Genomic DNA, 27,144 nt, shown 5'->3' with positions numbered 1-27,144 from the left:
TTCATCTTTCGTGTAGACTTTCTGCACCAGCCTGTGTGTAAAGAGGAGGTCAGGCCTGAAGAGGAGGGGAGCCCCAGTATGGAGGAACGTCTACAGATTAATGAGGTACAGGAGGAGCTACTTCAAAGACCAAATGCTGATGGGTCAACACCGTCATTACTAGCAGTAAAAACGAACAATGATGAGAACAAAGAGATGGTGCCTTTAGCCGGCACTTCAGCTGAACACATGGAAACGCTAGCTGACGTAGAGGACTGTGGAACATCACAACCATCTAGTGATGAGCAGCTCCTCTCGTCAGACTGTTCTGAGTCTGACGCTGAAGACAGCGAGTGGAAGGAGACCAGGAATGTTCCGTCGAATGCATTAAACACAATGAAATCACACGCGATGCACCATGTGAGAGGACAGGAAAAAGCATCGGAACAAACAGGAGAGAAAGGTTTTAGTTGTACGGAGTGTGGCAAAACGTTCACTCGGAAGGGGAATCTTAAGATGCACACAATGGTTCATACAGGGGGAAAGCCCTACACTTGTAAAGTTTGTGGAGAAAGCTATAGTCAAAAGTGCAATCTAAAAACACACATGATGACTCATGCAGGGGAAAGACACTTTATTTGTAAAGTCTGTAGCAAAAGCTTTGTTACCTCAAGTTATTTAAAAAAGCACATTGGTATTCATACAGAAGAAAAGCCCTTTATTTGTACAGTTTGTGGCAAAGGCTTTAAACGCAAGGGTGATGTAAAAATACATATGCTGACTCATACAGGGGAAAAGCCCTATACTTGTACAGTTTGTGGCAAAGGCTGTCGACACTCAAGTAATTTAAAAATGCACATGCGTATTCATACAGAAGAAAAACGCTTTATTTGTACAGTTTGTGGCAAAGGCTTTAAACGAATGGGTGAACTAAAAATACATATGCTGACTCATACAGGGGAAAAGCCCTATACTTGTACAGTTTGTTACAAAGGCCACAGTCAAAGCGGTTCTCTAAGAGAACACATGAAGACTCATACAGGGGAAAAGCCCTACACTTGTAAAGTTTGTGGAGAAAGCTATAGTCAAAAGTGTTATCTAAAAATACATATGCGGACTCATACAGGGGAAAAGCCCTTTACTTGTACAGTCTGTGGCAAAGGCTGTAGTCAAAAGGGTGATCTGAAAATGCATATGCGAACTCATACAGGGGAAAAGCCCTTTAATTGTACAGTTTGCGGCAAAGGCTATATTCAAACGGGTGGTCTTACAAAACACATGAGGACTCATGCAGGGGGAAAAACACCTTAGTTGTATTTTTTGGGGAAAATGTGCTGTTAAAATTGAAGGAATTTCTTTTCATGGTTTCTGGGAAATGCTGTTCAAAATGTTCACCAGAATATTCATATATCCATGCAGGAGCAGAGTTGTCAGTTGAACAGTAAAGCACGGCACACACACACACACACACACACACACACACACACACACACACGCACACACAAATATATACATCCTTTCTTAAACAGTCGTTTGTACATCCATTCTAATCCAGACAAATGAACTCAGCATGATGCTAGATCAGGCACACATGGAAGGCTATTGGAAGACGTATTAATTGGCTTTACTTAGTAAAAGTACCAATACCACGTTCAATTGTACATTATGTTGTGAGCTAGTGGATCTACAAGCTACATGACACGTGTTGTGATGTAGATGTTTAATTGATAAATCTACAACGTAACGTAACTTTGAATAACTGTAGTGAAGTAAAAGGTACAATATTTGCCTCTGGGATGTGTTGGAGTAGTTATACATTATAACAATACATGCCCAAGTAAACCTGAGGATTTATTTTGTCATATTTAAGTGTTTATCTAACTAGTTTAACCCATTTAGACCTGAGGCCGAGTTGGTGTCACCTTAGCTTTTAACCACTTTAACAGGTCTACTGCATAACCCGTGTTCCCTGCTATTTAATCCAATATTCTACGCTGCCTAGATTGTCTTATATTTCCTTTGGAGCATATGCCGAAGTATTTGCAGCTTTGTTCGACGAAAATCCGGTGGATCTGATGGTTTGTTGTTGATGAGAAAAACCTGCCGCCATTACAATGCGAAACGGCAACATCCTCCACAGCATGTTGTAGTCCAAACAAACGGCCCACTTGCATTGGGCTCAGTTTCCCAGAAGCCCTAGCAGCCCAGAGCATGGCTCAATTTCCGGCCTCGTCACCAGGTCTGCGACAAATCCGCTATTTGTCGCAGCTCATCTACAAGCTTGTAGATCTGCTATTTCTTTATTGTGAAAATGTGGCTCAAATCTTTGAATATATAATATATTTCAGAGTGAACGTTTTTAACTAAAATCTTTGCTTCTGGGGGGGGTCCCTGAAACAACATATTTTCAGATGGCGGCGGCGGAAAATTACATATATTTTTGACATGAAAATGTTTGAGAACGACTGACAGAAACAGGATTCGGAAGACATTATTTTGTAGAATCGGTCTCAGGTCTAAGTGGGTTAAGTAGTCTGCATACCTTGTATTTAAACTATTAGTACAGGGAAGTATTAATCTGTGTTTCGTTACAGTCAATGGAAAAATAATTCATATATTCTCCATAATTGATGATCAAATGCTTATGTTGAATTATTGTTTTCCATATTTTGTTACCTGGCCATCTGTTCACTGTGTTGAAAAAATACTTTGACTTTATATAGTTTTATTTCTTTCTCCCGTCCCTTTTTTTTTTGTAAATGCAATACACATTATTTTATACTTGACTTTGTGCGCGCTATATTGTTATTCCATTGTTGTCATCAAAATGCAGTGGATATGTTCTCTTTTCTGATTGTTTTCTGTGATTCTTGTCCTGTAATGTCTACCAATGTCTTGTCTGTTTCTTCTCTGGTGACGTCATGGACGCAAAGCAAATCTCAGTGCAAGCTGACAATAAAGTATCGTATTGTATTTGGTTCACCTTAAATGCTGGAAATCTTACAGGAACGGCACTCACTGCTTTTTACAGCCAGCACAGAATTCAATTCATCAACAGAGCATCAATATTACGTTACTCATAATTGAGTTGAGTTATTAACATACAGCTATTGCACAGTGTGCAGTCTTCCCTTCTTCTAATGGGTGGCATCTCTAGTGGCTCAGGAGGAAGAGCAATCGCTTCATGGGAACGGGTAGGTTCCCAGTTCAGTGGCGTAATTTAGCTATAATAGGGTTGCTGGGTTTTGTAAATAAAACTTGAGACATTGCCAAAGCATTTCCGGAGGTCCCCTGCAGCCAGAAACGTTCAGAACCCCTATGTGGTATACAGGAAAACCGGTGACTTGTCACAGTTGCCTTGCGGTTTTGTAGTTGTGTAATCATGCTACCGTTCATTCACCGGCTCACGTTTTTATCTATGATAATTTGTCCCCCCAAGGCAGCCCCCCCCCCACCTGTTGCAGAAGCTGTACATCCAGAAGGCGACACCGGGGCTCAGACACAAAGACCCCTCGCTGTATGTCGCATAACTCCAGGTCTCAGGCAGCGGTGCAAAGTAACTGAGTAGTAAGTACATTTACTCAAGTACTCTTTCAGGTACTTTTACTTTATTGGTGCTGTAGATTCGGGGCGGCGGTTGGTTCAGCGGAAACAGTGGCCGGATGGGAACCGCAAGGTTTCCAGTTCGATCCCTGTGTGTGGGCTCCCCCAGAGTTGGTGTCGAAGTGTCCTTGAGCAAGACACTGAATCCCTGATTGCTCCTGATCTGCAGGTTGGTGCCTTGCATGGTTTCCTCCACCATTGGTGTGTGAATGTAATGCATAATCTATGTAAAGGTGTGTGAATGTGTGAATGTAATGCACAATCTATGTAAAGGTGTGTGAATGGGTGTATTGTGTTAATGTATTATCGCCCATGTATATATGAATGAATGTACATTTACATCTTCCTTGGAGTATTTCCAATTTGAATAAAATTCCAGTTTTAGTCATATTTTAGTCATCTGAAATGTTTTAGTGTGAGTCTAGTTTTAGTCCACTAAACATCATATGAGTTCACTCGACTAAATCTACAGTTTGAGATTTTGTCACCTGAAATGTATGTTGGCGTCCGTGAGCTTGTAGATCTGCTATTTTCAGAGCGCAACCAAACATAAAATGACTTGTCTTTTAGTTCTACTGTATCTCTTCTCCACTTTAGTCTGGTTTATATTTGTTGACACAATTGTCAATACATAGTGATAGTTTTAGTCGTCCTAGCTTAGTTTTTATTTTGTTTTGGTCGTTGAAAAAAAGGTAGTCGAACATTTTCCGTCATAGTTTTAGTCGAGGAAACGCTGAGGAAACTGAGGATACACTGCCAGCGTATTTGCTGGCAGAGTCAGACGCTACAGTTCAGTCAGTCAGTCAGTCAGTCAGCCACACACACATCACCTGCTGTGCATTCCTCACATACTAACCAACAATCAGCATCAAGGCCCAGCGGACAGGACAGAAATAACACATGACTGAATAACTTGATAACAATATGACGGAGTAGGTGTCACACAGCTAGCAGGCATCAGAAGGAGTAGGTGTCACACAGCTAGCAGGCATCAGAAGGAGTGGGTGTCACACAGCTAGCGGGCTTAAAACCACCCCGTGGCAGGTTAAAACTAACCTGGGTTTTTGTGTAGGGTGTCGGTCTCACGACCAATCAGTTGTTTGCAAACAATAATAATAATCAATTCCCAACAGATCTCCAAAACTGTTGTTTTGGGGAGCGCTGGTTTCAGTGCATTCAACCTCCTCTTGTGTGTTGGCTAGTGAGATGCACCCTAGGAGACATTTATACTTCAAAGCCCAACAGAGGTCTGCGCACCATCGCGGGACGAGGCATAAATTATACTTGAAAAGCCGCGCATGTGAGATGATGCCCAGTGTCACGCCAGTGAGAGTGCTGCTGCTCTAACTTGTAGAACGACGACAAGAGGACAAAGGTCAAATATTTCCTGTTTTTAAACTATCTTTGAACATTCTATTTTACATTTTATTACAGAACAGATGGTGATGACGGTGATGATGGTGATATCCAGACAGTATGCATCCTCATGTAAGTTCAGAAGCGGTTACTGTACACCTCTCTACACTCAGGGGTCCCCGGGCTCACCCGGAGTGTGTGTGTGTGCACGCACGCACGCGCGCGCACACACACGCGCACGTGCACACACTTCTTTCCATGAACATTTACTACGTAAACATAGTTGAACATAAAACAGCTCTTATCATTTATAAAGTAAGAAATAGACTAATTCCCAAGACTATCTTGTCGTATTTCAAGGATAGGGAAGGGGGTTATGAGTTGAGAGGAGACTTAGATTTCCAACAACCCAGTGCCAAGACCACTCGGAAGAGTATCTCTGTCCGAGGGGTTAAGATCTGGAATGGCCTACCAGAGGAATTCAAACACAGTAGTAACTTTTCAAATTTTAAAAAATTGCTCAAGCGAATCCTTTTGGCCAAATACAGCATACTATAGTGAAATGACGTATATTGTGGATGTTGACGTTATTGTATGATCAGCTGATACATTTTGTACAGGTACTGATGGTGATGGTATAGTATTGATAGTCATTAGTGCTGTCATTATTAATAATGGGTTGGTCTAGGGTGGAATTCTCGTATCTGACTTTTGTTTTGTGAATGTGAGTGTAATGATGAATTACGATTCATGTTCTGTTGTAAGTATAGGATAGGCATTTATAAGCTTTTAGCTTCTGCCTACTCCTTTTGATCATCTTCATGTTTTGTTTTGTTTTGTTTTTATAACGGCTTCCATTCATTGTCTTTAAATATTGTATTTGAAACTGAAGGATGATCAAATAAACTGAACTAAACTAAACGTTCAAAATGTGTCATCTGGAGCCATAACTACTGTGGCTTTAAACGGGCAACATCAAAGTGCTTAAAGACTTAAAGGGACAGTTCAGATTGTTTTAACTTAAGCTGTATGAAATACTTGCCATTAATATAGTGGTTGCTACTGTATTAATTGATTGCCCGAGTCCCGTGATGGGAGTTCTGCTCTGGTTTTGGTGAAATATTCAGTAGTTCCGGTCATTTTGTGATGGGTCACAGCGGGCCACGCAGTAAAAGTAAATTAATTCACAAAACGAACGCCATTTGTATTGTTGACCTCTTTCTAAAATATTAGTGCAACTTTCGTAAAGGTTTTACCCCTCTATCACAAAGAGCTGTTTTTTGTGTCCATATCACTACACCCAAACAATGTGATAGAGGGGTCAAAGTTGAACTGTTACGCCTTTAGCTTACACATGTTTCATGATGACTACGTTTTATGTATATGTGATTTATTGCCATGCTTTTTGTCTTTTTTTTGTCTTTGTCTCTTTTGTCTTATCGTAAATTGCTCTGGATTAAGAGCGTCTGATAAATGCCTAAATTGTAATGACTAGCCCTTGCCCGTTGTGAGATATCCCCCCTTGTGGCCGCGGGGGGTACTGCACCCTGGGTCATTTTTAATTCACTAATAAATTCATTATTAATGTATAATTTGTTAAATTGGAAAAAGTGCTTCGTTGAGACCTCCATATTATTATGGTCAATGCCTGTGTGGAAAGTGGGAGCGATTGGTGCAGGCAGTGAGGAGCTACGGGCCTACGGCGGTGTTTCAGACAGACAGACAGACATTGACTGAATTATAGTATGATGATGATGTCACGGACAGTCACACTCACAGCCTCCCTAAAGGATTCTGAAAATTGCTGATAATTTTGAGACCACATAAAGCTTTCACCACCACCTCTGGACAACTATTCCAGCTGTCCAGTGTCTAGGCAGGCGGGCGGGCAGACACAGACAGGCGGGGCGGGCGGGCAGGCAGGCAGGCAGACAGACGGACGGACGGGCGGGCGGGCGGGCGGGCAGGCAGGCAGGCAGGCAGGCGGGCAGACAGACAGACAGACAGGCGGGCAGACAGACAGACAGGCGGGCGGGCAGACAGACAGACAGACAGACAGACAGACAGACAGACGGGCGGGCGGGCAGGCAGGCAGGCAGGCATGCAGACAGGCAGGCAGCAATACATATTCATATTTACATAGCATAGCAGAGAGAGAGAGACACCAGAGACATGTACTTCCCACGGATTACAATCACCCAAAGGAGAGTTTGAAAATCACGCATAAGACTTTGTTGCCTATAACTTTCAAAAGTATAAAGCGTCTCCTATATGGATGTATAACTATGTCTCTGACAGAAAATGCACAATCTTTTTTATAGTCTCAATTGACCCAAAGTGTAACACAGCTCTGTTTACACCTTTTTATTGAATTGTTTTATCTTGATTTGTTCTTGTTCCACATTTGCTTTGGCAATGTAAACGTATGTTTTATAATGCCAATAAAGCTAATTTGAATGTAATTGGAGAGAGAGAGAGAGAGAGAGAGAGAGAGCGCGCGCATGAGAGCATGAGGTCTCCCACTATCAGCTGTGTTTGCACTGGAACACTTGTTGCTGCATGCCTGCTAGTAGCTACTGCCAACTTCACACACATTCTCCCCCCCCTCTCCCCCATCCCTCTCTCTCTCTCCCCCCCCCCCCCCCCCCCCCTCTCTCTCTCTCTCTCTGTCTCTCTCTCTCTCTCTCTCTCTCTCTCTCTCTCTCTCTCTCTCTCTCCAGGGTGCAGCAGTGCAGTGTATTTCCATGTATGGTTGAAGAGCTGCAGTCTCTGAGCCTCCGAAAGAAAAAAAGGAAAAAATAATAATTCAAAAGGAATCTCATCTTTTCTTTTATATTTTTAGCTTCATGGTAAACAAGCTCCATGAACACAGCACTGTGTTTTGAACTGAAATGTTTTAGCTTTAGACTAGTTCTAGTCGACTAAATCTACAGTTGATTACGTCGACTAAAATGTATTTTGGCGGTGCCTTGATCGAAATGCCTCATTTTACACTGGGTTGCGATCTGACAATAGATCTGACAATAGCCGATCTACAAGCTTTGATTGACAACAATGTATTCACAGTATGTAGAATGGGTACAGGTCAGAGGTTAACCAAAGTACAGGTCAATATAAGAAAACTTTTACGAGGATAAAACCAGAAAAAGCACTAACAAGACTTGTTTGCATCAGGGTCCACCATTTTCAATTCATCAGATCACAACACGATGCACTGCAAGACGCGTTGTGAGCTTGTAGATCTGCTATTTTCAGAGTGCAACCAAACATAAAATGACTTGTCTTTTAGTTCTATCTATTTCATTTTAGTCATATTAGTTTTTGTCAGCGAAAAAAGACTAACAAAGTTCAACATGAACTTTGTTATAGTTGGGTTTGTTAGACATACACGACAGGCATTAGTTCCACAACACCATGGCTCCCGACAGGCGCGGCAGGTTAAAACTAACCCGTGTCAGGTTCAAACTAACCAGTGTCAGGTTTAAAATAACCCGTGGCAGGTTAAAACTACATGCTGCCGACATGCTAATTAAATGGCTCCCGACATTTACTTAACCTGCCACGGGGCAGGTTAAGTAAAACTAACCCGTGGCAGGTTAACACTAACCTGTGGCTCCCGACATGCGTGGCAGGTTAAAACTAACCAGTGGTGTCCTGTGATGGGGGATTCACACTGCACAGACTGAGTCCGTTTTTACCCCCCGAACTGTTCCCGAATGCGGTTGCCTGGTCCCCGCTGGCCATGATTCTTCCGTATTCATTACAACTGTATTCAATGCTTTCATATAGCAGCGATCCGTACCCGAGTACACTTCATTGCATTGATCCGTATCCCAGTACACTTCATTACAATTGTATTCAATGCTTTCACATTGCATCGTTCCGTACCCGAGTACACTTCATTACAACTGTATTCAATGCTTTCACATTGCAGCGATCTGTACCCGAGTACACTTCATTACAACTGTATTCAATGCTTTCACATTGCAGCGATCCGTACCCGAGTACACTTCATTACAACTGTATTCAATGCTTTCACATTGCAGCGATCTGTACCCGAGTACACTTCATTACAACTGTATTCAATGCTTTCACATTGCAGCGATCTGTACCCGAGTACACTTCATTACAACTGTATTCAATGCTTTCACATTGCAGCGATCCGTACCCGAGTACACTTCATTACAACTGTATTCAATGCTTTCACATTGCAGCGATCTGTACCCGAGTACACTTCATTACAACTTTATTCAATGCTTTCACATTGCAGCGATCCGTACCCCAGTACACTTTATTACAACTGTATTCAATGCTTTCACATTGCATCGTTCCGTACCCCAGTACACGTCATTACAACTGTATTCAATGCTTTCCGTACCCGAGTACACTTCATTGCAACTGTATTCAATGCTTTCCGTACCCGAGTACACTTCATTGCAACTGTATTCAATGCTTTCCGTACCCGAGTACACTTCATTACAACTGTATTCAATGCTTTCACATTGCATCGATCTGTACCCCAGTACACTTCATTACAACTGTATTCAATGCTTTCACATTGCAGCGATCCGTACCCGAGTACACTTCCATTACAACTGTATTCAATGCTTTCACATAGCAGCGATCCGTACCCGAGTACACTTCATTACAACTGTATTCAATGCTTTCACATTGCAGCGATCCGTACCCGAGTACACTTCATTCTGTCCCGACTCCCGATGTGGTCCGGGGAACGGTCGGGTTATCCGCTCCAGTGATCCTCTCCAGTGATCCGCTCCAGTGATCCTCTCCAGTGATCCGCTCCAGTGATCCGCTCCAGTGATCCGCTCCAGTGATCCGCTCCAGGGGACGTTACGCAGCATTCACACAACATCTGCCAAGTGGTCCAGAGTGAACATCCGGGACCAGAGTGTGAATCGCCCCCTGAGGTTCGGGTTTTGGGGTTTTGGGGTAGCCTATAGGGTGTCGGACTGTGTAGTAGAAATGTACGTGGGAGGGACCAACCATGCACCCGTTATACTTTGGCACAATTAAAATTAATTTTCGCATCGCTATATCGGCACCACAAGTGAGATAGTGACGGTTCTGAAGCCAGACATGCTGGTTTGAACCAGGACCATTCTGTGCACAGCAGAGGGACGTGCAGAAAGTGTTGCTCTCTGCATTTTGGAAGAAAACAGCCCGATCTACAAGCTCTCAACGCGTCGTAGATCGGGGTATTTTCCGGGCGTGACCCCCGCACTCGTTGGCTACATGTGGAGATGACATGCATTACATTTTAACCTTTGCATAAGCAGACATGCTAGGTCACCAAGGCCATACGACCAAGTGCTACGGGTTGGAAATATTTACTGTAGTGAAATATTCACGTACTGTACGATCAGATCCTAGCTAGCTGCTGTAATAGAGCTCTATAGTTACTTATAGATGTGTTCATATAGTATTTTGTATAGGTTGAATCATCCAGGGAGCTTAGCGTGACAATGGAAGACTGGAATGGAATCACTTCACTCGTTTGACGCACGCACGTACATGCACGCATATACGTACATGCACGCACGCACACACACATACTTACACACATCCCTCAGATCGAGGCAGGTTGCCAATTCCTCTCAGTGCCATGATCTCCCTCCCTCTCTTCCTCCCCTGTTTCTCCAACTCTCCTCTCTCTCCTCTCTCTCTCATTGTCTCTCTCTCTCTCGTCTCTTTCCTCTCTCTCTCATTGTCTCTCTCTCGTCTCTCTCTCTCCTCTCTTCAACAGAGTCCTTCACCCTCGGACGACTGCGGGACAACCGTTCATCCTCGTCAAAGTGAGTCTTCTCTCGTTTTGAAAAAGGTAATTAAGACCACGATTATGTTTCTTAACGTCACACTTTAACCCATTTAGACCCGAGGACGATTCTATAGATACCTTCTATACCTTCTAAATCATGACAGTTTTCTGAAAAAACCCATGTTTCTATATCGGTGGTTCTCAAACTATGTCGAGGACCCCCAGAATGATCTGTATTTGGCCGCCGACCCCCATCTCAAAATATGTTGTTCCAGGGAGCAAAGATTTGAGTTAAAAACGTTAGCTCTGAAATAATATATATTCAAAGATTTGCGCTATGAGCTTGTAGATCTGCTATATATTATAGCTGAAGCATAACATGATGCTTAAAACACCAAAAGGGGTTAAGAAGTCCAACTCTGCACCTTTTTCTGAGTTAAATTAACACCCTGGATTTGATCCGTATGAAAAAACATTGATTGCAGTAACCTTATCTTACTTACCTTATCTTATCTTAGTGGGTGAGTTAGTTTTTTTTTTTTTACTACTTTACACATGATTTTCGAAAAAATACTATTTTAGCTCTTTTCCCATGCAGCTCTGTCAGTATAAATGAAGGGGGTCAGCTAGCATGTCTAACAGACATGGATATCAATAGAGGCATTTTACAATTTACAATTTAGGCATTTAGCAGACGCTCTTAATCCAGAGCGACTTACATTTAAGCAAGAACAAAAGCATGGGAATACATCACATAAAAGCATTTATCATGAAACATGCGTAAGCTAAGAAAGTAACAGTGGAATATCTATATAATGAAAGATTAGTCAAGTCAATTTGATTTCTAGAGCACATTTTAAAAACAACCAAAGTTGACCAAAGTGCTGGACAGCATAAAACAATGTATTTTTGTTTTGTGTATTCTTTACTGTATATACATTATATGTGTTGTTGCAACATGAACGGTGCTATAGAAAGTAAATGCAATATTATTATATTACCAAACAGTTGTCCAAGACTGCACTTCCATTCGGCTTAACCCATTTAGACATGAGCTCGATTCTACAATATTTATGTCTTCTAAATCATGACGGTTTTCTGAAAAACCCTAAGTTTCTTAGTGTCAGTCGTTCTCAAACTATTTCATGTCAAGGACCTCCAAAAATATCTGTAATTGGCCCCCGCCCCCCATCTGAAAAGATGTTGTTCCAGGGACCCCCCCCCCTCCTCCAGAAGCAAAGATTTGAGTTAAAAATGCTCTGAAAGAATATATTCCACATTTTCACGATTTTGAAAAAATAGCAGACCTACAAGCTCGTAGATAAGTATAACAATGCTTAAAACACCAAAAGGGGTTCCCGCCCTTAATGAAACTTACTGTGTTGAGGTTTGATTAAACTACAATACCCATAACTCCCTGTTGCCAAACATCATCACCACTATTGATGGGGAGTCATTTATTGGCCCGCGGCCCCAATGGCTAATTTGGCCCTGTGTGTGTGCTTGCGTGCGTGCTTTCGTGTGTGCGTGCATGTGGCATGTGTATCCGTCGGCGTTAACAGGGACAGCTCCTGGTGTTGACGTGCTGAGATTAGACACACAGTTACGGAATGACTGGAATGTCACTGTCTCATGACCACGCACGCACACACGCACGCATGCACGAGGGCACACACGCATGCACGGGCGCACGCACTATTTGGTCTCCAGTGGCAGGCTAGACGGCTTACTCTCACAGGCGGTATGGTGTAAACAGGTTTGACGCTCTGGAGAGATATTTTAAACCTCATCGTATGTTTTTTCTGGATCTGTGTTTTTGCATTTTTAACAAAAATCTTTGTTTCTCGGATACTCACTTTTGAGAGTGCCTTTATCTCTGATAAGTGTGCATTTTGTTTCTAGTTTTAATCCTATAAACATTAATTATTATATTAATTATATTATATAACATAGTGTCTACTAGGGTGTCCAGGTCCAAACTGTTCATTTGAGGGACTGAAGTATCGCTTGTGCCTTCTAAATCCTGACAGTTTCCTTGAAAGACCTCATGTTTCTATATCAGTGGTTCTCAAACATTTTCATGTCAAGGACGCCCAAAAATATATATGAAATTGGCCGCCGAACCCCCATCTGGAAATATGTTGTTCCACCCACTCTGAACACTGATGCCTGTCAGTCACAATGTGGGACAGACAGGGGTCTCAATTTGAACACTGATGCCTGTCAGTCACAATGTGGGACAGACAGGGTCTCAATGTGAACACTGATGCCTGCCAGTCACAATGTGGGACAGACAGGGTCTCAATTTGAACACTGATGCCTTGTCAGTCACAATGTGGGACAGACAGGGTCTCAATGTGAACACTGATGCCTGTCAGTCACAATGTGGGACAGACAGGGTCTCAATGTGAACACTGATGCCTGCCAGTCACAATGTGGGACAGACAGGGTCTCAATGTGAACACTGATGCCTGTCCGTCACAATGTGGGACAGACAGGGTCTCAATGTGAACACTGATGTCTGTCAGTCACAATGTGGGACAGACAGGGTCTCAATGTGAACACTGATGCCTGCCAGTCACAATGTGGGACAGGGTTTCAATTTGAACACTGATGCCTGCCAGTCACAATGTGGGACAGGGTCTCAGATTGAACACTGATGCCTGTCAGTCACAATGTAGGACAGGGTCTCAGATTGAACACTGATGCCTGTCAGTCACAACGTGGGACAGACAGGGTCTCAATGTGAACACTGATGCCTTGCCAGTCACAATGTGGGACAAACAGAGTCTCAATGTGAACACTGTTCCCGACGCACAGTGAGGGACATCTGTTCACCCTCGTGTCTCCAAACAGATGGATGCACATGCCGTGCACGACAACTGTCGACGCTATATAGCTTTCATACGGCCTTATGGAGTCTTTGCATGGAGACTCTTTACTGAGGAGGCATTCTGCGTCGCTCAGCACCTCATTACGGGTCAAAAGGAGGCATGGCACCACACACACAATGAGCTATGCTCATTATCTCTGCCTTAGGATAAGGAGCTGTCATCGCGCGCGCGTGTGTGTGTGTGTGTGTGTGTGTGTGTGTGTGTGTGTGTGTGTGTGGGTGGATACTTCACAGAACCTGTCGACCAAACCATCCGCCCTCCTGAACCCACAGAACCTGTCGACCAAACCATCCGCCCTCCTGAACCCACAGAACCTGTCGACCCAACCATCCACCACCTGAACCGACAGAACCTGTCGACCCAACCATCCGCCCTCCTGAACCCACAGAACCTGTCGACCAAACCATCCGCCCTCCTGAACCCACAGAACCTGTCGACCCAACCATCCACCACCTGAACCGACAGAACCTGTCGACCCAACCATCCACCTCCCGTTACCTCGACTCCATCACCGCCTGAACCCACAGCTATAGCCGGAGCGAGCCGCGAGCTGCGGGGCGTGCGTGCGGTCGCCATGGAGCGCGTGCAGCACATGACCAGGAACGCCATCCGCCGGGCGTCCCAGATGGAGGTGAGCCCTCAGACCAAGAGGAACCTCCAGGAGCTGTTCGTCAACTTCACGCTCATCCTCATCTGCCTGCTGCTCATCTACATCATCGTGCTGCTGAGCAGCTGAGCGGAGCTTCCCAAACTCTGTTACCGTGTCAAGGAAACCCCCCCCCGCCCCCAAATCACAGTCATTATCCCGCGGACCACCCATTTGAAACGGTATGCCAGGGACCCCCCATTTGAAACGGTGTGCCAGGGACCTTTGACATGCATTAGGCTGCATACAGATCCCCATTTAATGACATTTTTAGTCGGTGTACAAATGGAACCAAAAGGACCTGTTGGGGTCTATTTGGTGCCATTTGTATATACACTCAAGAGTTTTCAGACCCATAGGGTCCATTTCGTTCAAACTATCATTTAGCTGGGGACCCCCTGGAACTCCCTCAAGGACCCCTGGGGGTCCCCGGACCCCACTTTGGGAACCGCTGCCGGATAGCGTCGTTTGGCGAAAGCTCGCAGCGCATAGTTTGTGAATTTGGCAAAAATGTTTTGGCTAATGATGATAGTTGGTGTGGAGGGGAAAACATGGAGGTGCCTAGTAAGGGGCCCTGGGGGACTTTTAAGTGTAAAGGGTTTTTAACCCATTCTGACCTGAGATCAGATTCATACGAGGTTTCCACTGGACACACACTGGTCTGATTGACCCATTCTGACCTGAGATCAGATTCTAGAAATGTCAGTCGCTCTTCGATTTTTCAAAAATAGCAGACCTACAAGCTCGTATCGCGCCACTCGGTGGCGCGATATGAGCTTGTAGATCTGCTATTTTTAAATAGCTAAAGCATAACATAATGCTGACACCAAAATGGGTGCCCGGTCAGAATGGGTTAAGTCGGGGGTCTTCAGCAGGGGGTCCATATAATCATTATAATCCCTATTTTTTCCTTAAACAAACATTAAAAACGTCATTTAATGTTTGTTTTGTCCATCTTTGATTTGTCTGATGCCAGAATCCCTTTTCTGGTGGGAGCATTTGCCAACGATACCAGATCTACAAGCAATGCGTGTCAAATGGGCTTTAAATGGATGAAGACGCATTCTAGACACCAGAGTTGGAGACAAACAAACTCTGGATGAGTTCCAAGCCACGCACGCACGCACGCACGCACACAGTCACACACACAGTCACACACACACACACACACACACACACACACACACACACACACACACGAGTGGGGACGTCAGAATGTAAGTTAGACGTGTCTTTATTTCTTAACGTAGCCTAAATAACGGCTCAGTTTGTTTTTTTGTTTTATTGCATGGTGTGATGATCACTCATAGGTTAACGGTTTTATTATTTATTAAGTTTAAATTTGCCTTTTCTTTCTGAGATACTGCCAATTCTGGATGACCTTCACGACATTAATTGTATTTGAACCAAACTTTGAACCAGATGAAACCTATACAGCATCCTTATCCTTAATTCCATCAATTTAGACCTGACCGATTATAAAAAATTAAATAAAACCTCTAAATCATGACAGTTTCTGGAGAAAAAAAAACATGTTTCTATGTCAGTGGTTCTCAAACTATTTAATGTCAAGGACCCCTAGAATTATATGTATATTGGCCGCCGACCCCCATCTAAAAATATGTTGTTCCAGGGACCCCCCAGAAGCTTTCGCTCTAAAAGAATACATATTCAAAGATTTGCGCCACGTTTAAAAAAAAATACCTACAAGTACATAGCGCGGCACTCGGTGCCGCGATATGAGCTTTTAGATCTGCTATTTTTCAAAAGCATTTTTCTAAAGCATAACATAATGCTTAACACCGAAATGGGTTTAAAACAGCCGATGTACAAGACCACAACGTGGTGTCGCACTGGTATTTTTCGACATAGAGATTTGGTATATACGGAAGCTGCAGTGCACCTACCGTAGAGGCCTGGGGGGGTCAACGGGGGGGTCAAGTGGTCATTGAGACATCTGGTGAACGTCAAAGAGAAGAAATATATCCGACACTTTTATCTGAGATTATTATTGAAGGGATATTTCACTATTATTTTACTATTATTTTTGAAGGGATATTTCACTATTATTTTACTATTATTATTGAAGGGATATTTCACTATTATTTTACTATTATTATTGAAGGGATATTTCACTATTATTTTACTATTATTTTTGAAGGGATATTTCACTTCCAAACATGTCTGGGGTCATTTTTTCACTTTATCTGCTTGGGGCTTTCGTGAAAACACCCCAGACACTTTTTGAAGTTGCTCCATTCTGTATTTATTATTTAGATATTTTGTTCCCAAACTTTTTCATGTCAATTAAGGACTCCCAAATTGACACTTAGCTCAGTGGACCCCCATTTGAAAATATATGCCGAGGACCCCCCATAATCACCGCTCTAAGCAGGGATTCTCAGCCATTTTCTTTTCAAGGACCCCCAGGTTTGACCTGAATTAGGCTACAGTCCCAAATGTAATGGCATTTCTATCTCTGGGACCCCCGATTTGTATTGTAAAAATCAATCCTAATTTAACTCTGAGAGTGTACAAATGGAACCAAATGGACCCGTTAGTGTTCGTTTGGTTCCATTTGTACACCCATTTGTACACTAACCCATTGTAACTTTAAAGTCCTTTGTAACCATGATCATCAAAAACATGGTCCTCATGGGTACTGATACTGGCCTTCTTGAAGTTCTGATACATGAGGGGGTCGTTTTATTTCTTTGTCCCCCCCCCCCCCCCCCCCCCCCCCCCCATTACGTTGTTCATTTATTGTTTGAGTGGTGCAACCACTCCCTTACGGAGCTATGTGTGTGGCTGGGTGCCTGGCTGGGTGCCTGGCTGGGTCTGAGTACGACCCATCTTGCCTGCCCAAAATGTAATTCCTACAAACTGGGAAACTGTTTGGAAAATCAGCGGTGAAGAGTTGACTCTTCTGGGCCAGTCATCCGTGAGAACGTGTTTTTGTACGATAATGTGCGACGCAACACTGTGTTGACCAAACAGACGCTATATATGCTGAGTCTGGGGTATGTGATTTTAATATTATAATATATATATATATATATATATACACATATATATATTTGTATATATATGTGTGTGTATATATATGTATCTATGCACTGTTGTTTAGACAGACACACTAATCGTGTGCACACGCCCGAATCGCGCGTGTGTGTTTAGTGATGCCATTGCGCCATTCTGTGTAAAAATGATTAAAGTTATTCAACTGTCAACTTTTGTTGTTTTCCCTCATGTTTTTAATAATTATTTAGTTATTGCAAGATGCCCTGTTTTTGTAATCACAATGTAATTTAACATGAAATAGCCAATTACATTTCCATAACATCTGGCCAGTAGGGTTTATGGTGACATTCACACCAGAAAGCTTTGCTGCGATTAAAACGAATCCTGCTGCGCATTGTCAGAAAGTGCACTTCGTTTGGCAGGTGTGAAGGCTCATTCGAATCCTAATGCGTATCAAAGAACCGCATTCTACTCCGAGCAAAAACGGGGGTTTCGCTTCGCTTCCAATCGCACTTGATTACGATTTGGTGCAGGTGTGAATGCGCACACAGAGCAACGGCCCACTGCACAGACAGACAGAGCAATGACCCACTGCGCAGACAGACAGAGCAATGACCCACTGCACAGACAGACAGAGCAACGACCCACTGTGCAGACAGACAGAGCAACGACCCACTGCACAGACAGACAGAGCAATGACCCACTGCGCAGACAGACAGAGCAACGACCCACTGCACAGACAGACAGAGCAACGACCCACTGCACAGACAGACAGAGCAACGACCCACTGCACAGACAGACAGAGCAACGACCCACTGCACAGACAGACAGAGCAACGACCCACTGCGCAGACAGGATGGACGACCCAGGATGGATGAGAAACATGCAGTGAGTAGAACTCTGCACCCCCATCTCTCTCTGAACCGTGCACAAACACCCAGCATCATGTTTTATATTCAGTGGTGGAAGAAGTACTGTTTTACTTAAAAGTAAAAGTAGCAGTTACATTTGGGTTTGTGAGCTGTTAATTGACATGTATTACTTTGAAATGAACAGACCATTCAGGAGCTGAAGATGCTGTTTGTAGATTTTGATTATTTGTATTATTACAAAACATACCTCCATTAACCACTTTGGCTATTTGAAAATAGCCGAACTACAAGCTCACATCGCGTCACCTTGTGAGTTTGTAGATCTGTTATCATCAAAGGATTAATTCTTTTTTTTATACATTTAAAAACTTCTTAAAACCCTCTAAGACCCGGATTAATTTCTACTTGCAAAAAAGAGATTTCAACCTTACTACTACTTTGTACTACTAGGAATTAGGTTAAAAAAAGATGTTAAAAAAAAAAGAACTTTGATAAATGTTATGCACATTATATAATAATTATATAATAATATAATACATTAATAATTTACATTTGGGGGATATCTTTCACAATAATGAATAAAACATGTTCTAGATCTAGACGTTCTAATGATCACAAAAAAACATATATTACAATTATTTTACTTACTTTTATTAGGGTTAAAGATCAAAAGTCATAGGTTAATTTTTTTCCAGACAGTCCAGAGTCCAGACATTTTTAATTTGTGTGAATTTCAGCCTCTGTGGGGGGTATTTATATGCAAATATCATGACCAATGACATTGCAATGAACATCACTGATGACGTTTAGGTGAAAAAAGAACAGAAAAATAGCGCCACCAGGAGGCCACAACCTGACCTGGTGGAGACCTGTCCTATTATAGCGCCACCAGGAGGCCACAACCTGACCTGGTGGAGACCTGTCCTATTATAGCGCCACCAGGAGGCCACAACCTGACCTGCCCTGGTGGAGACCTGTCCTATTATAGCGCCACCAGGAGGCCACAACCTGACCTGGTGGAGACCTGTCCTATTATAGTGCCATCAGGAGGCCACAACCTGACCTGACCTGGTGGAGACCTGTCCTATTATAGCGCCACCAGGAGGCCACAACCTGACCTGCCCTGGTAGAGACCTGTCCTATTATAGCGCCACCAGGAGGCCACAACCTGACCTGGTGGAGACCTGTCCTATTATAGCGCCACCAGGAGGCCACAACCTGATCTGGTGGAGACCTGTCCTATTATAGCGCCACCAGGAGGCCACAACCTGCCCTGGTGGAGACCTGTCCTATTATAGCACCACCAGGAGGCCACAACCTGACCTGGTGGAGACCTGTCCTATTATAGCGCCACCAGGAGGCCACAACCTGACCTTACCTGGTGGAGACCTGTCCTATTATAGCGCCACCAGGAGGCCACAACCTGACCTGCCCTGGTAGAGACCTGTCCTATTATAGCGCCACCAGGAGGCCACAACCTGACCTGGTGGAGACCTGTCCTATTATAGCGCCACCAGGAGGCCACAACCTGACCTTACCTGGTGGAGACCTGTCCTATTATAGCGCCACCAGGAGGCCACAACCTGACCTGCCCTGGTGGAGACCTGTCCTATTATAGCCCCACCAGGAGGCCACAACCTGACCTGGTGGAGACCTGTCCTATTATAGCGCCAACCAGCAGGCCACAACCTGACCTGGTGGAGACCTGTCCTATTATAGCGCTACCAGGAGGCCACAACCTGACCTGGTGGAGACCTGTCCTATTATAGCGCCACCAGGAGGCCACAACCTGCCCTGGTGGAGACCTGTCCTATTATAGCGTCACCAGGAGGTCACAACCTGACCTGCCCTGGTGGAGACCTGTCCTATTATAGCGCCACCAGGAGGCCACAACCTGATCTGGTGGAGACCTGTCCTATTATAGCGCCACCAGGAGGCCACAACCTGCCCTGGTGGAGACCTGTCCTATTATTGCGCCACCAGGAGGCCACAACCTGACCTGGAGGAGACCTGTCCTATTATAGCGCCACCAGGAGGCCACAACCTGACCTGCCCTGGTGGAGACCTGTCCTATTATAGCGCCAATCAGCAGGCCACAACCTGCCCTGGTGGAGACCTGTCCTATGATAGCGCCACCAGGAGGCCACAACCTGACCTGGTGGAGGCCTGTCCTATTATAGCGCCACCAGGAGGCCACAACCTGACCTGGTGGAGACCTGTCCTATTATAGCGCCACCAGGAGGCCACAACCTGACCTGGAGGAGACCTGTCCTATTATAGCGCCACCAGGAGGCCACAACCTGATCTGGTGGAGACCTGTCCTATTATAGCGCCACCAGGAGGCCACAACCTGACCTTCCCTGGTGGAGACCTGTCCTATTATAGCGCCACCAGGAGGCCACAACCTGACCTGGTGGAGACCTGTCCTATTACAGCGCCACCAGGAGGCCACAACCTGACCTGGTGGAGACCTGTCCTATTATAGCGCCACCAGGAGGCCACAACCTGACCTGCCCTGGTAGAGACCTGTCCTATTATAGCGCCACCAGGAGGCCACAACCTGACCTGCCCTGGTGGAGACCTGTCCTATTATAGCGCCACCAGGAGGCCACAACCTGCCCTGGTGGAGACCTGTCCTATTATAGCGCCACCAGGAGGCCACAACCTGACCTGGTGGAGACCTGTGCCCCGAGGGGCACTTTATCTAGTTCTGGTCTGCAGCAGCCAGGGGGCCTTCCTGCGCGTGCGCGCGTGCGCACACACACACACACACACACACACACACACAGAGCTGCCTGTTGAAACCCAAGCAGCGAATGTGAGCCGCCAGCGTGGATTATTGATGCGTCGTAACGTGAGCGCCGAGCAGAGAGAACAACAATAGAAGGAAAACACTGTTCAGAAACGCATGCACGCACACAAGCACGCCTTTTTCTTTTTTTTATAGTTAAAATAGCCAATCTACATTGACACGTTGTGAGCTTGTAGATTGGCTATTTTCACAATTCGAAAATGTTTTTCAAACTTTCAAACTGAAAAAAATGAAAAAGTTGTTTAGGGATAAAAGAGATGAAAATAGAGCCCAAAGCCTAAAAAAAGGGCATTATACATACTGTGTAGTTATTTAAGGTGTGAATATTCATTCATTATAGGCCTACTGTAGTTATTTAATTTGTGTTTTCTAATGATGTCTATACAGTTCTAGTAACTAAATAAAGTTGCCCAGTAATTCGGTTGAGTCAAATTAACCATATTTCCCTCTGAGGGAGTATATATGGTGTAATAGAACAACAGAACTACAGTCTGTAAAACAGAACAACAGTAGTTCACCATCAGTACACCACTGCCAGTGACAGTGGGGTTGTAGGGAGAGAGGTAGAGCACAGTGACGCTGTGCGTGTATGTGCATGTGCGTGTTTGTGTGTGTGTGTGTGTGTGTGTGTGTGTGTGTGTGTGTGTAGCTCATTGGGGGATGGAGGAGGACACAGAGGGGGGTGTCCACAGCGCTAGCCTCAGTGCACGGTGACAGCCCTGATGAGGAGGAGGGAGACGGACGGACGGACGGACGGACTCGTCTCTCTCCCGGCTGTGGATTAGCACTCTGTAGAGTTCTGTGTGTGTGTGTGTCTCTCTCTCTCTCTCTCTCTCTCTCTCATACCACAGCCAAACAACAGCAGTCCACCATGGTTCTCCAACAGGTGAGGAGAGAGAGAGAGAGAGAGAGAGAGAGCTTCTAGTTGCTTTGTTGCCTGTTTTGTGTTAATTGCTTTAGTTTGGTCAAATCAAAATGGAATAGAAAACAGACACATCCAGGCTGTGTTGTTGTTGACTGACTCCATGCTGTTTACCCGTTCAGGACTTTTGGTGTTTTTAAGTTACACTGAAAAATAGCAGATCTACAAGCTCGTAGCGCTGCACAGAGTGCCGCCCTATACGAGCTTGTAGGTCTGCTATTTTTGAAAAACCTCAAATATTGGGGGGGGGGTTCCTGGAACAACATATTTTCAGATAGGGGTTGGTACCAAGTATATCATTTTTGGGGTCCTTAAAATAGTTTGAGAACCACTGACACAGAAACATATAGGCCTTTCAGAAAACTGTCTGATTTATAGAAGCCTTTGTTTTGTTTATCGACCTCAAGTCTAAATCCGTTAAATGGTGCATTGAAACCTCATGTCCACATTGTAACTTAAACTCATAAACCAATACTAAGTGGAAAAAGCGGCAAATAAAAGATGCAGGACTGGCTCAGGTGGAATTTCTCATGTTTATTTGAGAACGCTGACGCGTTCTTCAGAGCAGATTATTTTAGTTTTAATGGGCATCAGATGTTTTTTTCCTGCTCTGAAGAATTAAGGCCGTTGGCCGAAACACCTCAGCGCTCTCAAATAAACATGACAAATTGTGTCAGAGCCATTCTGGCTTGTTTTTATACTCTAGTTGTATTCAAATTGCTGAGCAACAACTGTCTTAAACAGCAGTTAGCAGAGGAATTAACCCACTGTCTTAACCAGAGGAATTAACCCACTGTCTTAAACAGAGGAATTAACCCACTGTTTTAACCAGAGGAATTAACCCACTGTCTTAAACAGAGGAATTAACCCACTGTTTTAACCAGAGGAATTAACCCACTGTCTTAAACAGAGGAACTAACCCACTGTTTTAACCAGAGGAATTAACCCACTGTTTTAACCAGAGGAATTAACCCACTGTCTTAACCAGAGGAATTAACCCACTGTCTTAACTCTTAACCAGAGGAATTAACCCACTGTCTTAACCAGCAGTTAGCAGAGGAATTAACCCACTGTCTTAACCATGCAGCAGTTAGCAGAGGAATTAACCCACTGTCTTAAACAGAGGAATTAACCCACTGTCTTAACCAGAGGAATTAACCCACTGTCTTAAACAGAGGAATTAACCCACTGTCTTAAACAGAGGAATTAACCCACTGTCTTAAACAGAGGAATTAACCCACTGTCTTAACCAGAGGAATTAACCCACTGTTTTAACCAGAGGAATTAACCCACTGTCTTAACCAGAGGAATTAACCCACTGTCTTAACCAGCAGTTACCAGAGGAATTAACCCACTGTCTTAACCAGAGGAATTAACCCACTGTCTTAACCAGAGGAATTAACCCACTGTCTTAACCAGAGGAATTAACCCACTGTCTTAACCAGAGGAATTAACCCACTGTCTTAAACAGAGGAATTAACCTACTGTCTTAAACAAAGGAATTAACCTACTGTCTTAACCAGAGGAATTAACCCACTGTCTTAACCAGCAGTTACCAGAGGAATTAACCCACTGTCTTAACCAGCAGTTACCAGAGGAATTAACCCACTGTCTTAACAAGAGGAATTAACCCACTGTCTTAACCAGCAGTTAAGTACTGTCACCTCATAAACACATGACATAACAACCACACCAAGGGCTCTAATGAAATACTGTCACCTCATAAACACATGACATAACAACCACACCAAGGGCTCTAATGAAGTACTGTCACCTCATAAACACATGACATAACAACCACATCAAGGGCTCTAATGAAGTACTGTCACCTCATAAACACATGACATAACAACCACACCAAGGGCTCTAATGAAGTACTGTCACCTCATAAACACATGACATAACAACCACACCAAGGGGTCTAATGAAGTACTGTCACCTCATAAACACATGACATAACAACCACACATGGATCTTCTTCAGTGTTGCAGGCTCTATACTGCCACCTGTCTGTCACCTGGGCTAGAGTGGATGTGCATGTGTACCTATATGTTGGAGGACAATATCCTTTGTAAGAGAGGGTTTTTTATATAAGATATATATATATACCGGTAGATGGACAGATGGATGGATGGATGAGTGGGTGGGTGGATGGATGAATAGATAGATAATATATTTTTAGGGTGCTAGCCCCTCCTATATACAGCTTTTTGTCCTATAAGTTATATGTCACATTTGCCGTTGACACTGGAAGGAGCATTTAGGTCATGTGTGTCTGAGAAAATAAGACATGATGATGTATATACGATGATAAGAGCGCCCCTCACTTCACATGTGTGATTTTTAATGAATAACCGATGATTGTGGTCCTATTTAAGGATTCATCTAATATTGGATGGATCGGAAACGTCCCAACAGTATGTGGAACCATCCCAGAGTATTTACACCTCGGGGGTTAGGGTTATATTTACACCTCGGGGGTAAGGGTTAATAATAATAATGAAGCTGTATTTGTAAAGGACCTTTCATGACATGAAATGCAGCTCAAAGTGCTTTACACTACAGCAGTGGTTCCCAAACCTTTTTGTGTCAAGGACCCCCAAATCAACATGTATTAGGCCACGGACCCCCCCCCCCATTTGAAAACATGCCAGTGACCTCGATAAGGGAGGATTTTTACGGCTCTAGCAGTGATTCCCGAAACATATTAATTTCATGGACCCCACAGTTTCACACGCATTATGCTACAGACCCCCTGATCTAATGGCATTTCTATCTCTGGTACCCCAATTTGTAAAACCACTGTTAATTTAACTCTGAGAGTGTACACTCTCTGAGTTACAGATCCATAAGGGTCCATTTGGTTCCTAACTATCTCTAATTGAGCTATGTAGGTACCCCCTGGAACTCCCTCAAGTACCCCTAGTCCCCGGACCCCACTTTGGGAACCCATGCTCTACAGAGCAATGGAGGAAAAAAAGAAAAGAAAAGCAAGGCATAAACATTAAAAAAATCACACCTGTGTGAACCGAGTGGTGCAACTCCCCTCTCCCCCCCTCCTCTCTCTCTCTCTCTCTCTCTCTCTCTCTCTCTCTCTCTCTCTCAGATTAGCTTTATTATGGATATCAATGAACCTAGACAGTCAGAAGTTGGATTTGCGTCCAGCAGGTGGCAGCCATGTCACATACTTCTCTCGTTCCAATTTCACGCATGCGCACACCACTCGTGCTCTTGACTGACTGATACACACGGACATTAATCCTGGTTGTAGGAGTGGTTGCACCACTCAAAAAAACAAGAGCAGTAATGCAATTGAGGTCATGAATAACACAAAAATCAAGAGTGTAGAAGTGGGTCTTGAGCTGTGCTTTAAAAATGTCTACATTGGTTAGGGTTATATTTACACCTCGGGGGTGGAGCCTATTATTGATGATAGGCTACTAGTTTTTTTACTTGAGTAAAAAAAAACATGCATGGGAGTACTTTCCCCCATGATGCATGCACCACTGCATGCGTCGCATGGAGGGGGTCATCATGATAGGTGCGTGTGTATGTGTGTGCGTGCGTGTGTGCGCGTACGTGCGTGCATGTGTGTGTGTGTATATGACATTCAGTTCTATTGGATCTCTTCTCCACTATAGTCCTTCCTTGACACATGTTTTATTTGTCGACCAAATTATCAATATATTTATTTAGTCATATATTTTAGTCATATTAGTTTTTATCTAGTTATCTAGTTTCATCAGTCGTAAGGTACGTCATATTCTTCGCCATAGTTTTAACCGCATGCGTGCGTGCGTGCGTGCGTGCGTGCGTGCGTGCGTGCGTGCGTGCATGTGTGTGTGCATGCGTGCGTGGTTCATAGGATTCCGTGGACAGGGCTCATGGAGAGCTTAACGTGGCTTAGCGGCTGAATGAAAGTGTCAAAGTGAAACTGGGACATGCTGTCACACCAGGAAGTAGACCAGACAGCGGTTAGACAGGGTCCCGGTTGGGGGGAGGGGAGGGGAGGGGCGTATATCTAGTTTGCGTACAAGCGTAGACATGGTAACCATGGTAACGCCTGTGAGTTGTTGGGTGTTGAGAGGGTCCGGCTGCAGTGGAGGGCGGCGGTGGTTCAGCGGTAGAGTGGCCGGATGGTGACCGCAAGGCTGCCGGTTCGATCCCTGTGGCCTTCCCCCCAGAGTTAGTGTGGAAGTGTCCTTGAGCAAGACTCTGAACGGCTGCATTGCTCCTGATGTGCAGGTTGGTGCCTTGCATGGTTTCCGCCACCATCGGTGTGTGTGTGAATGGGTGAAGGTAATGCACAATCGATGTAAAGGTGTGTGAATGTGTGGGTGAATGTAATGTACAATCTATGTAAAGGTGTGCATGTGTGTGTGAATCGGTGAATGTAATGCACAATCTATGTAAAGGTGTGTGAATGTGTGTGTGAATGGGTGAATGTAATGCACAATCTATGTAAAGCGCCTTGGATAATATATATAATATATATATATATAAACAGATAGCTTCTCATGCACATCCAGGTGGAGGAGGTGCTATGGTAGGCATGAAGGTATAAATGCTGGCCGGGTCAGCTGTTTGCTGACCGGGTCTGCTTTGACGCTGAGGGTCTCTGCGCAGGTCAACCGAGCTGTCTGTGCATCGCGAGGGACTGTTCCTCAGGTTTAAGAGGTCGAGGAACAACCATCCCTTTTTGAACCTCTCTGTCAGTTGCTTTATAGCACTTAGTTTGCACTGCAGCCCGTTCCGCCAAACCGCTGCACTGTGGGAACTAACTTTTAGTTCTAGTCACATTAGTCTCTTGAATAGTTATCATTTTAGCTTTAGTCTCATTTTAGTCGCCCGGAATGTCTTAGTGTTTGTCTTAGTTTTAGTCGACTAAACAACATAAGATTTTTAGAAAATAGCAGATCTACAAGCTGAATGTAATTCACCTCGGTTCTGCGACCTTGTGTTGACCCTGTGCCTCTCCTTGGTGATGTTTATCTTAGATGCTGTAATTGGAGGAAGCTGCCTTGATTGCCTGAAGAGAGCTCTGATTGGTTGCATCTTGGGTGTATTGCTAACTCATTGTGATTTGCCGATGGCGTAGCCAGGGGGTGGAGTCAGTCTATATATAAACCAAAGGAAGCTCTGAGAAGGAAGCGAAGTGGTCACGTGACTGGGCTGAGCCATGACACTTTCATGGGAGCCACCGTCATGAATGGAGCTGGCTGGACCAGCTCATAACAAACATGTATGAACAATTGAGACCTGT

At 44.2% G+C, this 27,144-nt stretch overlaps 1 protein-coding gene across 2 annotated transcripts; it reads left to right on the top strand.

The window, feature by feature from the left end:
- Nucleotides 1-10,688: 10,688 nt before the first annotated feature.
- pln2 (phospholamban 2) lies at nt 10,689-14,502 on the top strand. Of its 2 annotated transcripts, none has more exons than XM_083758553.1 (2): nt 10,689-10,777; nt 13,881-14,502. In XM_083758553.1, the coding sequence occupies exon 2, from the start codon at nt 14,183-14,185 to the stop codon at nt 14,342-14,344; it is 162 nt and encodes a 53-aa protein (XP_083614679.1). In that variant the 5' UTR covers nt 10,689-10,777; nt 13,881-14,182; the 3' UTR covers nt 14,345-14,502. The 2 variants fall into 2 exon arrangements, with proteins under 2 accessions (XP_083614679.1, XP_083614678.1); XM_083758552.1 differs by having other exon boundaries at nt 10,716-10,777; nt 13,842-14,502.
- Nucleotides 14,503-27,144: the final 12,642 nt, after the last annotated feature.

Source organism: Protomyctophum parallelum (assembly GCF_964188405.1).
Source record: "Protomyctophum parallelum genome assembly, chromosome: 23".
In the NCBI taxonomy this organism is placed as follows: domain Eukaryota; kingdom Metazoa; phylum Chordata; class Actinopteri; order Myctophiformes; family Myctophidae; genus Protomyctophum; species Protomyctophum parallelum.
Note: the sequence above shows the minus strand (reverse complement) of the source record. Positions and strands in the feature narration are given on the sequence as shown.